We start from the raw sequence: 13,511 nt of genomic DNA, 5'->3' as shown, positions 1-13,511 counted from the left end.
AAAAACGTGGGCTGCGTTGCAGCTCCGTAGCCCGGCGCGTCCATCCCCGGGGAGCCGAGCCGCCAGCCGCCCTGGAAAGCCACGCCGGCTGCTGGCGTGCCGGCCCCTGTCATCACAGCGGCCGCTAAACGTCGTTTTTCTATAGCACGCGATTTCGCGTGGGTGTTTATTTGCCTGGGTTGGTGTCTCTCAGCTGAAAGCATCCAGGAGGGCTTCCTCGCCTGCGTGCGGGCTCCCCGGGGAGGCAGTGGGACGGGGAGGAGAGCTGCTCTGCTGCTAAAATACCCGTAATTGGGGCTAATCAGAAAATCTCCATTGGAAGGCTGAAAAATTGACAGGCTTTTTTTTTTTCTTCTCGCTTTTTTTTTTCCTGTTGTGCTTAAAGAGAAATGCATTTTGTGCCGAAGGTGTCTGCACAACGTACGAGGGGTTTCTAGGAAGCTTCTCCTCTCTCTTTTTTTTTTTTTTTTTTTTTTTTTTTTTAGGTTCCATCCAAAATTGTGAGCCACAAAGTGTTGGTTTCGGGAGCCAGGTTTTTTTCTTAAGGAAAAGTTGTCGTTTGCAGAAAGGGGGGGGCAGAAAATGGCCTTGAATCCTTTCCCGGTGGGCTATAAGTGCAATGATGAGCCACAACTTCTTCTTTGTTCGTGGTGTCTTCAAACCCAACAGGGCACCTTCCCCGCTGCCCATCTCCCGGGGGTGCTGGTAGGGATTTTTTTTGGTGTATTTTTTTGGAGCAAGGCTGGATCATCCGGGCTTTTTAGTGCCTTTGCACGTGGCAGTCCTCGCCATACCTCCGGCTCGCTTGAGGGCATCGCCTTGTGCAGCACTGCTGCTTCTAACCCGTCTTCTCATCACCACCGTGAGCACGCTTAAAGACACGGCGTTTGCCCTCCAAAGGCACGGGATCCAAAAGAGACCCCAAAACAAGTATGAATTTGGGCAGATCTGGCAAACGTGGTTAGTTCTGCCCCAGCGGGGATGGTGGGGGTACGGGAACGATGGGACGGCGCAGATGGGGTTTGCTGCGGGCGAAGGGAGCTGCGGCAGGGTGCCGGCGAGGGCCGTGGGGAATTGCGGGCTGACGTCTGTCATTCTGCACCGAAGCTCCTGTTTTAAAACCGGGTAAGGCAAAATGCCACCCCGTGTCCCCAGGGAGCTTTAGAGCAAGTTAATATAGAGGAGATGTCTCCTTCCTTTCTTTCTCTTTCTTTCTTCTTTTTTTTTTTTTTTTCTTTTTGACTAAAGCTTCCCTGAGAGAGTAATTAAAAAGTGCAAGTTCCAGGCGTTAACAGAGAGGATTTAGTTTGAAAAATGAAACGCTTGGCTACCCCCGCACTTGCGCCCTGCTCTGTTGGCGGTGGCTCGCCTTGGGCAGGATGAGCGGGGATCCTGCCTACCTCCGGCTCTTTCCAGGACCCCTGGTACCCAACATACAGGGCTGCGGGGTACGCGGTGTTAAGGCAGGAGAGTTTGCAGCAGGAAAAAGCCCGGCGCTGGTGCTGCGTGCTGTTACGGGGTCGATAATTCACCCCCCCCCCCCCCAGTGCGTGCTGGGGATGCTTCTGGTGGGGGTACGAGGGGCAGCTCCGGCTGGGAGAGCCCCAGCTGCATCCAGCCCTGGGGGCTGCTGCAAATCGGCTGCCATCCCCCCATCGCCCTTTGGGCATGGGAGCCACTCGCATCTATTTTATTTTATTTTATTTTATTTTATTTTATTTTATTTTATTTTATTTTATTTTATTTTATTTTATTTTATTTTATTTTATCCCCCTCCCCCCCCGCCTCAAACCTCGGGCGATGCCATCTCGCTGCAAGAAGCCTGGGATTCGGGAGCCCCACGGCGATGCTCCCTCCCTCCCGCCCCCAAACGCCTGCGCTCGGCCCTGGGAAGGGGTCCTGCCCGCAAAGCCCTGGCCCTCGCCGCCCGGGAGTGCAGGCAGGACGACCGGTCCGCGGGCAGCTTCGGGGGCCGGGGGGGGCTTAAATGCCGAGCACGCAGCCCCCGGCGAGCGCCGACATCTCTGAGCGGCACGGCCGGGTTTCATGCATCGTTTACAAACGCACCCCTAGCGCTTAAACGCGAGGAAATGGATAGCTAAGCACATCATTAATCTTATCCAGCCCACGTCATCAACAATCAATTAGTTCTTCTGCGGGCCGAAGAGACGCGGATTGCGCCGCAGCCTGGGCACCGTGGGAAGGAGCCCGGTTCCACAGGGAAAGCCGAGGTGGAGCTCGTCCCGCGCTTGGCCGAGGTGCTATCGCGGATCCAGCCCCGGGAAACTTTCCTGCAGCAGCCCTTACATCAAGGCAAAGATGGCACTTTGCCGTCAGCAGGGTGATTTATTGCTCCCTCCCGGGCTCGAGCCCTCCATCCCAGCCTTCCGCTCGCGCTTACCATCCCAGGGGCTGTGGAGCCCACGCCGGTCCCCATAAATCCCACCGTGGCGTCGCAGGGGCTCGGGGAGTTTCGGCAGCGGCTTCAGCGTGAGGTTCGTTGTTCGGCTCGCCCAGAAAAAGGCAGCGGCGAGAGCAGAGGGTTGCAGCCCGCGGCGGCTTGGGGAGGAAGGAGAAGGCGTCAGCCTCCCCCGAAACCGCGGGAGACGTTAGGCAAGCACAGCGTAATTACAGGAGGGGAAAGCTAATTGGTAATAGTAACAATTAAGAGCCACATGCCTGCAGATTACAGGAATTTACGGATAAGTGAAGTGATAAAAGAAACCTGAGGACGCTGGGTTGCAGAGCGTACCTTGTTCAGGTATTTTGACAAAGCATCACTTGGATTAATTGTAATTAAAAATTAACAAACCCCTTTGACTCACCAACGCGCCCCTGTGCTTAAAACCGTGACCCTCGTCCTCCTCCCTGCCCGTGCCGTCCCCTTCCACCAGGATCCGGGCGGCCGTTGCCTGGTACCCCTGCGCTCTCCTCCCTGCTCCTCCAAAGAGCCCAGCAGGTTTCGGGCACGTTTCTGAACGCGTCCTCCAGCCCTAGAGCCCGCAGGTCACCCGTTGCGTGTCTCGTGGATGCCTGCGCTCGCTGCTGGGATGGCGCGGGGAGGTGCTGGTGGGAAGGGAGAGGTGAAGAAGTGGAGATTCACCTCGAAGCCTTGGTGTCCACGGGTGGTTGCGTCTCCTGCCTTGCGTGTCTGGTGTAACTCTGCGCTTCCTGGCGCTGTTACGGGGCGTGGGGTTGTGTGCGTGGCTCAGGGAAGGGTCTGCATCCGCCTGCCTTCTGCTCCGGCATCCTGAAGTTCCCCCTCAAGCCCTCGTGTGCCCACCCCGTGCCCTGCAACGCGTGGTGACCACCTAGCTGCCCGCCTGCACGAGGTCCTGGGTTGTGGCCCTAAGTGCTTCCGCAAGAGGCCGTCCGCGTGGGACGGCCGCGGTGGGATGCGGAGGACGCCGGCAGTCCTCCCGTGGTGCGGAGGAGGAAGGGCAGCGTGAGACGGTCCCTCGGGGATGCCACGTCCCCGCTCGGCTGGTAGTCCCTTTGGAAAGAGACGGTTCGTTGCAGCCGGTTGCATACCTCAGGCGGGGGGGGGGGGGGAAAATCCCCTGAATAATGAAATTGTAAAATATTGTTTTGATTTATCCTTTTTTATCATCTTTTAATATCTGGAGAGACTGTGTGAGCAAGAGGCCTTCATGAGTTTTGAATGACAGGTTAAAGGGCTCCAATAAAGATTAGATGGGCCACTATCTCCCAAGGAAATTGCATCAAAGTGGTTGCTCCTGCTCGCTCCTATTAATTTCCTCTTCATGGCTGCTAGGAGATGCCTCATATCCTGATGCAGCAGAGAGGGGCTAAGAGGCACTTTCCATTATCTCAATCATCGCCGTGTTTATGAGACACTTAGGGTGTTTCTCTGCAGAGCCGTGCCTTGGAGGTGACGGCATGGCGAGGGCAGAGCCGGGAGCCAAACGGAGGTGGGACCATCGTATGTGCGAGGCCAGGAGCTATCTCCGCCCCCTGCCCCCCCAGCAGCTGGGTGGTGGATCTGGATGGAGGTCTGGTCCCTGGGGTACGCGTGCCAAAATTTAGGCGGTGCCTTCTGCAGCCTTCGGTTTCGTAGGGGTCACCCAAGGATCTCGTTAGACGTCAAGGATGGATGAGCATCCGTTCGTCAGCGCCTAGTTGGTGAGGACCGGTGGGGTGGGGACAAGGGACCCCATCCTCGTCACTCCATCGTCACCCTCTAACAGCAGAGCAGCGAGACGCTGGATTAACGAAACCTGCCCCCGTCACTGGTCAAAGCCTCGCCGTAACGATGACTGGAGCGTCTTCTCGTTTATGAATTAGTTGCCATTTCCTGCTTGAATGAGCTCAGAGCCTGAAGGCCAGGAAGGTTTTTAGCCCCAGCCCCGGGGGATTAATGGGATGGACACGTAAAGATGCTGCCGTGGGCATCGCGTCAACTTTTTAATTAAATATTCCAATTTTGCGTGGAAAAAAGAGATTTACGAGCCATGCCCTTGGGGTGGCGGAAAGGGATGTTTCGGATCAGCAGAAGGGGAACGCTGTCCTGCCCCTGCGCGTCCCTGTCCCTGGGGAAGGGGGTCCCGCAGCCCCTCTGCCGTCCCCCTGCCCGGGTATGAGTGGTGGGGAGCGAAGCAGCGATTCGGTGTTTTCCTGGTGGCTCCAGGAATAATTCATGGCCAGCGTGGAAGCTTACGGCCCCGCTGGCTGCGCAGGAAGGCGCTACGCTTGGCTCTGATACAGCCCTGAAGCTGTCCTGGCTCTTCTTTCTTTTCTTTCTTTTCTGTTTTTCTTCCCGCCCCGTTCCAAGGACAAAGACCCGTTTTCACCTCTGCCCCGGGTCGGTTCGGCACCCAACTGCTTTCCTCTCCTTTCTCTTGCAGCCTGCCCGGCGGGGACGTTCAAGGCCAGCCAGGGCGCGGGGGTCTGCGCACCGTGCCCCTCCAACAGCCGCTCCACCGCCGAGGCCTCCCCGCTCTGCACGTGCCGCAACGGCTACTACCGGGCGGATTTCGACCCGCCGGCGGCTGCCTGCACCAGTGAGTAACGGCGTCGGGGTTGGCGGGGGGGGCGGGGGGCGGGGGGGAGCGAGAGAGCGGCCGGGTGGGCGGCCGGCAGCCAGCCGAGGTCACCCCGCCGCAGGGCTGCCGTACCCGCCTTGAACGCCCGTCCCTCTCCGTGCGGCGCGGCGCCTCCTCCGCGTGCCATGCCGATTCCTTCGCGGCCGCGCTGACGTCGGCAGGTGACGTCTCATCGCCCTTTGCCACGGGACGCCGCTGTGGCACGCACCGAGCGATGGGATGGCCCCGCAACCTGCCTCTCCGGCAGCCCTTTGGATTTATACGTCGCAATGGCGGGGAGACAGCCCCCGGGATAAATTAGAATTCCAAGTTACCTTCTCTCGCTGTCTCGTTCGTAGTCTTGCAGATGGGGTGGGTTTTTCGTAGCGGGGAAAGGGCGCGTTCAGCCTCGGTGTTTAGCGCGGTGTCGCACGATCGCTGCTCGGCTGCCCGCCCGAGCGACCTGGGCTGGCAGCGGTGGCCTCGAGCCTTGTCTTTTGGTGCGAAAAGAGCCCGGGAGAGAAGGAAGAGCCGCCGTGCTCTTCAGCCCGCTGGGAACGTGTGTCTCAGCCTCGACTCCCCCTCCCCAAAATATGCTCCAGACCCTTGAATCAGCCCATCAGGGAGCTTTAGCACAAGGGTGCTCCGGATCCTGGGTGCTGAGCCGTGCCCGAACCGCGCGTCGGAAACGAGGAAAGGATTTGCGTGTTTTGCCGGATTGCTCGAGCTGTCAGAGCGGGGCAGTCAGCAGGTAGCACGACTGCAGATAAATCTATATATCTTTATGATGTCTCGTTACGGAGCTGATTTACAGTATCGCTGCGTTATAGGAATACAGTATAAAAAAAAAAAAAGTCCATTTGCGGATTTTTATTTCTTCTTGTCGACGCTTAATTTTACAACGCTCTTCTTGGAGGTGCCAGCTGTTCGCTGGCAAAGTTTCTCTGTGTCAGAGGGGTGAATAACGGCGGGGAGCTGCAGGCGCTGCCCCGGACCGGAGCCCTTCCCGAGGGCGATGCCTGCAAGCGTACCCCGTACCCCCTGGCAGGGGAGGGAACGAGCTGCGATTAAAGTTAGGGGGGGATTTGGGGAGACGGTGGTTTGCCTCTGGGCTGCGGAAAAAAGGTGGTTTTCTCCCTTTTTCTTGGGGGAAAAAAAAAGAATCTCAAAAAGATATTGTCTGCTGAAGGTACGAAGCAGGGGATTGGATGAAGGTCCCAAGACAGGTTGCAGCTTTTTTTGGGGTAACTCACTATTTATTGATCCTTCTCCCCAGCCTTTGTGGGTCCTCGGGGTGGTTCCCCCGTGGAATTGATGTCCTTCCCCCTGCCACCCCTCCTGTAGCCCCCCCAGACATCTCCGCTCCGTGCTAATGGGATTTTGGGGGAGCCCCACGACGGGACCTCTGTGGTGCCCCGAGTCCACGCAAAGCCCTTTCCAGCAAGGACGCCACGCCGGCCACTGCTCCCTGACACGTGCGTTTACCCCGCTAAAGGGGAAAAGAATTAAAGGGAACAGAATTATTTTATTTTAGATTTATATATTTTTTTTAAAGGCTGCCATTTTTCAGGGCATTTCAGCAAAATGCTTTCATCCGCGGAGGTCCTCCATGCGGGGTGACGTCTCCATCCCACCGGCCACGTAAACCTCGTGCTGATGAAGCCGCCTCTGCCCAGCCCAGCCCCGACCACTAACGGGGCTAATTTATCTGCAGCCACTAACAATGTTTCCCGGTACACGCACGTGGAGGGCTCCCCCGGGATGTTCTTCCCCAAGACGGAGCGTGTTGCGCTCTCTTAACCTTTCCGTGCGGGTCAAGTCCTCCATCATTTTTATTGCTCCCCCCATCGTGGCGCGGTCCTTTTTCTTCCCGGGGAGTGCAGCGCCGAGCCCTGCCGGCGTGAGTAATTAATCACTCTCCTTATTTAATGTAACCCAGCAGCCGGATAGCGTGGTTTCGGCCACGAAGCCATCGCGGCTAATCCCAAAACCTTCCCCAGACCCGGGCAGACGTATGTCTGCGCCTCGATGATGCTCTCCCGCCTGGATTCCTCCCGAATCGCTCCCCATCGACTCTGGCCCCGTTCCGGCAGCACGGGCGATCGGAGCCGCCTTCAATTCCCGTCCTCCGAAGCGTTTGCCGTGGCTCCCGGCGGATTCGATCAATGCAATTTTGATCTCTCGGCCAACATCCGAGCCGCTCACGGAGGAGAGCCTTCCTCCGTGCTGTTAAATACCCGGGCTCCCAACTGAAGATATCGAACCGTTAATAACCACTTTCCATTTTGGACTCTTTTCCTCCGTTTCTCCGCGGTGCTGGCTAAGCGGCGTGTCTCTCGCTGGGATAACCTGTTCGAGGTGTCTCTCCACGCGAGCGCTGGAGCTATCCCGGCGTCTCCCGATCATTAAAACGGATCCACCGTGGCAGATGGAGCTGCGGGCGCTCTGCACGGGGGCAATTTTTGGAGATTAAGTGGCTTTGTGGCACGGGAGTCCTCGTCCCCAACCGTGAAACCCCTCTCTGTGGCCAGCGGTGCGGGCGGGCGGCGTTGCCGATGGGGATAGCCTGAGCCTGAATCGGGCAAAGCCATGGACACCAAATCCTTCCTGAGCCGGGAGGTGATGGGTGGACCGACAGACGGAGCCGTGGGGTGTCCTCCTCCGTGCTGGAGCCTCCCGGGGCTCCCACTGAGCCCTGGCGGGGCTGAGCGTAACGTTTTGGGCAAGGACCCGTCTCAAGGGCTCTCCTTTCCCGCAGGCGTCCCATCCGGCCCCCGCAACGTCATCTCCATCGTCAACGAGACGTCCATCATCCTGGAGTGGCACCCGCCGCGAGAGACGGGGGGTCGGGACGACGTCACCTACAACATCGTCTGCAAGAAGTGCCGGTCGGACCGACGCGCCTGCTCCCGCTGCGACGACAACGTGGACTTTGTGCCCAGGCAGCTGGGGCTGACGGAGACCCGGGTCTTCATCAGCAGCCTGTGGGCGCACACGCCGTACACCTTCGAGATCCAGGCCGTCAACGGCGTTTCCAACAAGAGCCCCTTCCCGCCGCAGCACGTCTCCGTCAACATCACCACCAACCAAGCCGGTGAGTGGCGAGCGATGGCTGCGGGAAACCTGCGCCCGGCCCTAGGCGGGCTGGGGGGGGGAAGGTGGAAAGGGGGGGGGGAAAGGCCAAAAAAAGAGGGAGGGAGAGGGATGGGGGAAGGGGTGTCTGCGTCCCGGGTGAAGCGAGAGCTGGGCTGTGGGAGGGAAGGGGCTGAGGACCGTTAGCTGTTTTTTATCCCCCTCTAGATTTGCTGGGGGATGAAATGGCGTCGCCGTTTCTCTCCTTTTCCCAGGCGGGGAGGTGGGGCGAATCCAGCCTTGGGACGCAGCCTGGCTGCATCGCGGCGCGGGGCAAGCAGCAGCCCAGGGCCGAGTTCAGACTCCGTCTCCTCTGGCACGTCCCTCTCCCATCGTTTTCCTCTTGCCCCCTTTCCCTCCCTCTTCCCCGTCGGGCGTCGGGAGCTGAACGAGCGGGGATGCTGGCGGGATGGGGTGCGCAGCGGGAAAAGGGGGGGACTTGCTCCTGGGCTGCAGCGTGGGGTACGGGAAGCAGAGGGGATGGAAACAGAGAAAGGGGTTGGCAGCTTCTGCTTTGTGCCGAGCGCGGAACGCGGGCAACCTTTGCCAACCCGCTCCCTCGGAAGAGCGGGAGACGGGAACCTGGCGTAAATATTTTAGTCTCCCGGCTCTGGGGAAATACAAATCTACGCTTGTGCCTGGCTGGCATCACTTTCTCCTGAACCTGCCTCTGGTCTCCGAGCCTTTTCTCCTGGGGTGGCATTTTTGGGGTGTTTCTTTGCTCATCTCTCGCCCCGGGGCTGCCCGGGCTGCTGCAAAGGCCGAGCATCGACCTGGAAACGCTCCCAGTGCCGCAGGGCGGGCTGCGGGGTAACCTGAGGGGAACGCAGGGGCAGGATCGGTGCCGTCCCTCTAAAACCCCTTTGGCTTTGCAGTGGGTTATTCCATCGGCGTTCCCCGCGCGGGGCCGGATCCGGATCGGGGCTGGGCCGTGCCTCTCGCCCCGCAGGCTGCCCCCGGCCCCGTCCGCCTGCACGCCACTATCCGCGCTAACGGGGCGGGGGGCGCAGCGATTAGCAAAACAGCAGTCAAGCTCAGTGTTTGAGTTCAGCCCACGAGCTGCTTCTCAGAGCGGATGTGGAGAGATTGCAAAAAAAATTACGGGATTAAATACGCCGGGAAAACAAAGGCGATGTCGGACAGTCAACGTCTCCCAGCACGGCCGGTTGGACGGGGCTCTGAGCAACCTGCTCTGGCTGAAGATGTCCCCGCTGACCGAGCGCGTTGGACTTAGACAACCTCTAAGGTCCCTTCCAACCCAAACTATTCTATCATTCTATGAACTTGGAGGGCAAAAAGCCTTTGGAAAAGCGGCTCCTGGCTAATTTAGCGGCTTGGTGGCCTTGATGGTGGAACGATGGCGTTGTCGCTGCTGGGGATGCTCGGCTCCGGGGATGCTCGGCTCCGGGGGTGCTGATGCTCGGCTCCGGGGATGCTGATGCTCGGCTCCGGGGATGCTTGGCTCCCTGGCAGGCACAGAACAGCCCCGGGACTGCTCCAGCGCCTGCGGAAAGCGGGGCAGGGAGAAGCGGCGGTGGGGACAATGTGCTTGGCTGCTGTTTTAGGAAACCTGCTCGCTTAGCTCCGGTCTGGGGAGCGAACTGAAATACCGCAGGCAGCTTTGCAGAGGAACGTGGTGTGGCCAGCAGGACTGATGAGAAACGCATGGCAGGGAGGGAAGGGGGTCGGATAAATCACTCCGGGATCGCACCCGATGCCGACTGCGTCCTCGGCCAGTGCCGAGCATCTTGCTTTTTCTGGGGCTGCTGTGACAAGACGCTCGGGCCCCCTGTGGCTTGCTGCCTGGGAGGTCTCGAGCTGCAGGGACGGAGGTGCTGCATGCTCAGCACCCTTGCACCATGGCCCCAGGGCGGGCGAGGACCCGAGGGATGGTTTGAGACTGTTCTGCAAGTGTTTGGGCTTTGGAAATAAAACTCCTGCGAGAAGCATGTTTGGGTGCTGAGGGTGAGCATCCCCAGAGACCCCCTAAGAGCGGATCCAGCAGCTCTTCCGGGTGAAACAGCGCTGCAGGCTCCAGCACCCTGAGGTCCCCTTGCTGGGCCAGGGTGTCCCTGCCCTGGTTTCCCGTTGTTGTCCTCAGGGTGGGCAGATTTTTGCTCCTACATCCTGTTACTGCCCACACGTGGGGGTTGCAGCCCTGGCACGGGCTCCTGCGGAGCTGGGTGCTGGGTCCCCCTCGGAGGCTGTTACGGCAAAAGATGATGAGCAGAGCTGGAGACCGTCATCGAGCCGTGGTTTGTCCCCGCTGGGGAGAGCTTTGCTGTCTTTGCCCCGCTGTGGGAACCATCCTTGGAGCAAGCAATCCCAGAGAGAAGGAACACCAAGGATTTCTGAGCTCCTAATTAAAAAGCGTATCTGGTTTAAATACTAGAATTCCCTCGCCAGCTCGCTGCTCTGGTTCCACGTAAGCTGCTGAGATGCCGCTCTTCCCACTGCCAACGTGTGAGCTTGTCCCACGGGGTGAACAACCGCGGGCGTGGGAGATGTGGGATGCTCTGTGTGCCCAGGAGACTTCCTCCCTCCCCGGGGCTGTCGGTCCTACCCCTCTCCATTAATTTTCCCTCCGTCCCGCTTCCTCGGCAGCACCCTCCACCGTCCCCATCATGCACCAGGTGAGCGCCACAATGAGGAGCATCACGCTCTCCTGGCCTCAGCCCGAGCAGCCCAACGGCATCATCCTGGACTACGAGATCCGGTACTACGAGAAGGTGAGCCGCATCTGCACGCCCGACGTCAGCAGCACCGTGGGCTCCAGGCCGGCAGCGGTAAGCTCGGGTGGAAACCTGGCCACGGAGGGTGGGCTTGGGGGCACGCGGAGCCTCGTGCCGCGCCGCCACGGAGGCTGCTGGGGTCCTGAGCTTGCTGGGAGAGGGGGAACGTCGATGCGCTCTCAGGCTCTTTGCTGGGAAGGGTGCGGGTGGTGGGACAGGTCCCAGGTCACCAACGCTGGCTCCTCCGGTGGGTGGGAGCGATGTGCGACCAGAGGAAGGGGAGAGTGATGTTGTGGCTGCAAATGCTGATTCCTCCCCCGTGGGCAGCGTTTTCTGCAGCACGTGGGTGCCCGTTGCTGCCTTATCTGCTAGGGTGAGCGGGGACCTGGAGCGTGGAGACACCCTCAGGAGGAAAGGAGGGGGACGGCGAGGACCGGCGAAGGTTCTCAGGGTTGTCCCTGTCCCGGGTCGCTGCCTCCTGCCGCGTCCTTTCACTGGCAGCTGTCCTTCCCCGCAGGGGACACGCTCTCGACCCTTGCGATGAACCGTGCTGAGCCCAGGCTGTTCCGTTCCTCCTGCGTCTTGCCAGCTTTAATGAATTCCTCTAATTTGTGAATAATTAGATGATCTCACCAGCGGTCCCTTTACAGCAAATCACCGGGGAACGTTGCAAAAAATGAGATTTGAGACGCGTGAGGTTTCCACCAAGGTTTCGCACAAGGATCCCTGCCAGAGGAGCAGGGACCCCAGGGGCTGGGGCTCTCAGCAGAGGCGAGTTGCCCTTGAACCTGCGTGAGCGGGCTCTCGCAGGGCACGTTACGGTGTTTCCATAACTGCGTGACGTTTCTGAAACGTGCGGGGTCATCAGTGGTTCGCAGAGGAGGAATTTGCCGCCCATGAGTGTTTTTGTTCTGGATGCTCTTATTGTTTCCCCCCGCTGCTCCATGCTCTCTGCTGCGGTGGGACCGGGGGGGCTGCCTGGGAGGCATGTGCCGCAGGGACCTCCCCAGCTCCTCGGAGGCCCGGCAGAGCTTGTGGGTCCTGTTTCTGTGGGATCCTCCATGTCAAGGATCGAGGGCAACCACGAGGGTCTGAGCCACCTTGCCCAGGCTCCGGCGCTTGTCCTCCTGGAGCAGAACCAGGGCCACCGCTTCACCCCCCTGCAGATCAATCTCACCCCTGCCACCAGTGATGGCGGTGATCTGCAGGGCACGTTGTCCCCGCTGCTGTCCCCCGTCTCTGCTGACCGTCTTCTCTTGGCCGTGCCCGCAGGACCACAACGAGTACAACTCCTCCATGGCCCGCAGCCAGACCAACACGGCCAGGATCGAGGGGCTGCGTCCCGGCATGGTGTACGTGGTGCAGGTGCGAGCCCGCACCGTGGCCGGCTACGGCAAGTACAGCGGGAAGATGTGCTTCCAGACGCTGACCGACGGTGAGTCCGGGAGCGGGGGGGAGACAGGGAGACGAAGGGGGCGGTTGTCTTTCCGGCGACGACTTTGGACTCTAATTGGATTAAACGAACTTGTCTCTGTAAACCTCTCTCCCAGCGGGCAGCGTGGCAAAAGCCAGGTGATTTACAGCGATGTCTTATTAATCGCCAGCTGGAGGAGTAATCTGCTTTAAATCTCTTCGCTCTGTTTTCTCCCCTGCTATTTAGCTGCGGTTTTGTCTTTCCTGCCTCTGACCGTGGTGGCAGAGCCCCCCTGCCACCGGCTGCGCGTCCGGCGCAGCAGGCTGGGGAGGAGCGGAGGGATGTGGACCCATGGAGGAAGGGCTCCTGGCGCGGGGATGCTCTCCGGGGATGTTCGGAGCCGCTTCCGAGTCATCAGGGCAAAGCTGGAAGGGTCAGACTCATCTCTAAATGCTAATTCTCCACCCTGAGGGCTTGTGTCGAAGGGAAAGGGCCGGCTCGTGATCTTCACGGCTTCTTCTGGCCTCCTCACTGGAGTCGTGTTGTCGTTCTGGCCCCAGCACTTCCCCGCACCCACCACCGCTAGATCCCTGTAGAGACTGATAACTCATGGCAGGGTTTTTCATTAATTCCGGCTTTGGGACAAATCGGTGAATGATGCAAGGCTCCTTGCGTGGTCCTCCTACCCCTTGGACGCTGGGGGAGCTGAAGTCCCTGCAAGGAGCCCCTTCCTTGCCTTTGCTGGCACGGTTCCTGCTCCGCTTAGGTGACACTTGTGGGTCCCAGCGCCGCTGGCTGTCTTTCCTAAAACTTCTTCCCTTCTTTCCTAAAACTTCCCTTCTTTCCTAAAGCTGGGTCATGCCGTGCTTGTTCTCGTGTTGAGTGCCAGCCGGGGCGGGAAGAGGGAAACCACACAGGGTGACTGAAGGGAAGGAAATGATAATAACCCCCCCGCCATGCCTCAAATATTCAGAATTAGAGAAGCGAGAAGAAAAATCCTGCCTCAAATAAGCAATTAATTGAAATTTAGTAAGAATGGATAGTGTAGATTATTAAATAATAATTGATTGTTAGATGAGAATTTCTCAAGATTTAAGTGGCGTGCAAGAGATAAATCTAGTTGCTAGTAATTAACTGCGGAGTAGAAAAATACGGATAAAAGGGTGCTGATGCTTTCTTTTGGAGTGAATT

At 58.9% G+C, this 13,511-nt stretch overlaps 1 protein-coding gene across 2 annotated transcripts in view; it reads left to right on the top strand.

Moving 5' to 3' along the window:
- The window catches only part of EPHB1 (EPH receptor B1), a 79,670-nt gene that overhangs the window by 45,296 nt on the left and 20,863 nt on the right, over positions 1–13,511 (top strand). The window contains exons 4-7 of one of the 2 annotated variants that reach the window (XM_054835292.1): positions 4,866–5,021; positions 7,801–8,136; positions 10,779–10,960; positions 12,179–12,341. In XM_054835292.1, coding sequence (XP_054691267.1) covers positions 4,866–5,021; positions 7,801–8,136; positions 10,779–10,960; positions 12,179–12,341 — 837 coding nt within the window. The remainder of the gene's footprint in view (positions 1–4,865; positions 5,022–7,800; positions 8,137–10,778; positions 10,961–12,178; positions 12,342–13,511) is intronic. The other variant, XM_054835293.1, reaches the window with a different exon arrangement.

The sequence above is a fragment of the Grus americana genome, chromosome 9 (genome assembly GCF_028858705.1).
Source record: "Grus americana isolate bGruAme1 chromosome 9, bGruAme1.mat, whole genome shotgun sequence".
NCBI lineage: Eukaryota > Metazoa > Chordata > Aves > Gruiformes > Gruidae > Grus > Grus americana.
The sequence above is the reverse complement of the archived record's forward strand: the minus strand, read 5'-3'. Positions and strand labels throughout refer to the sequence as shown.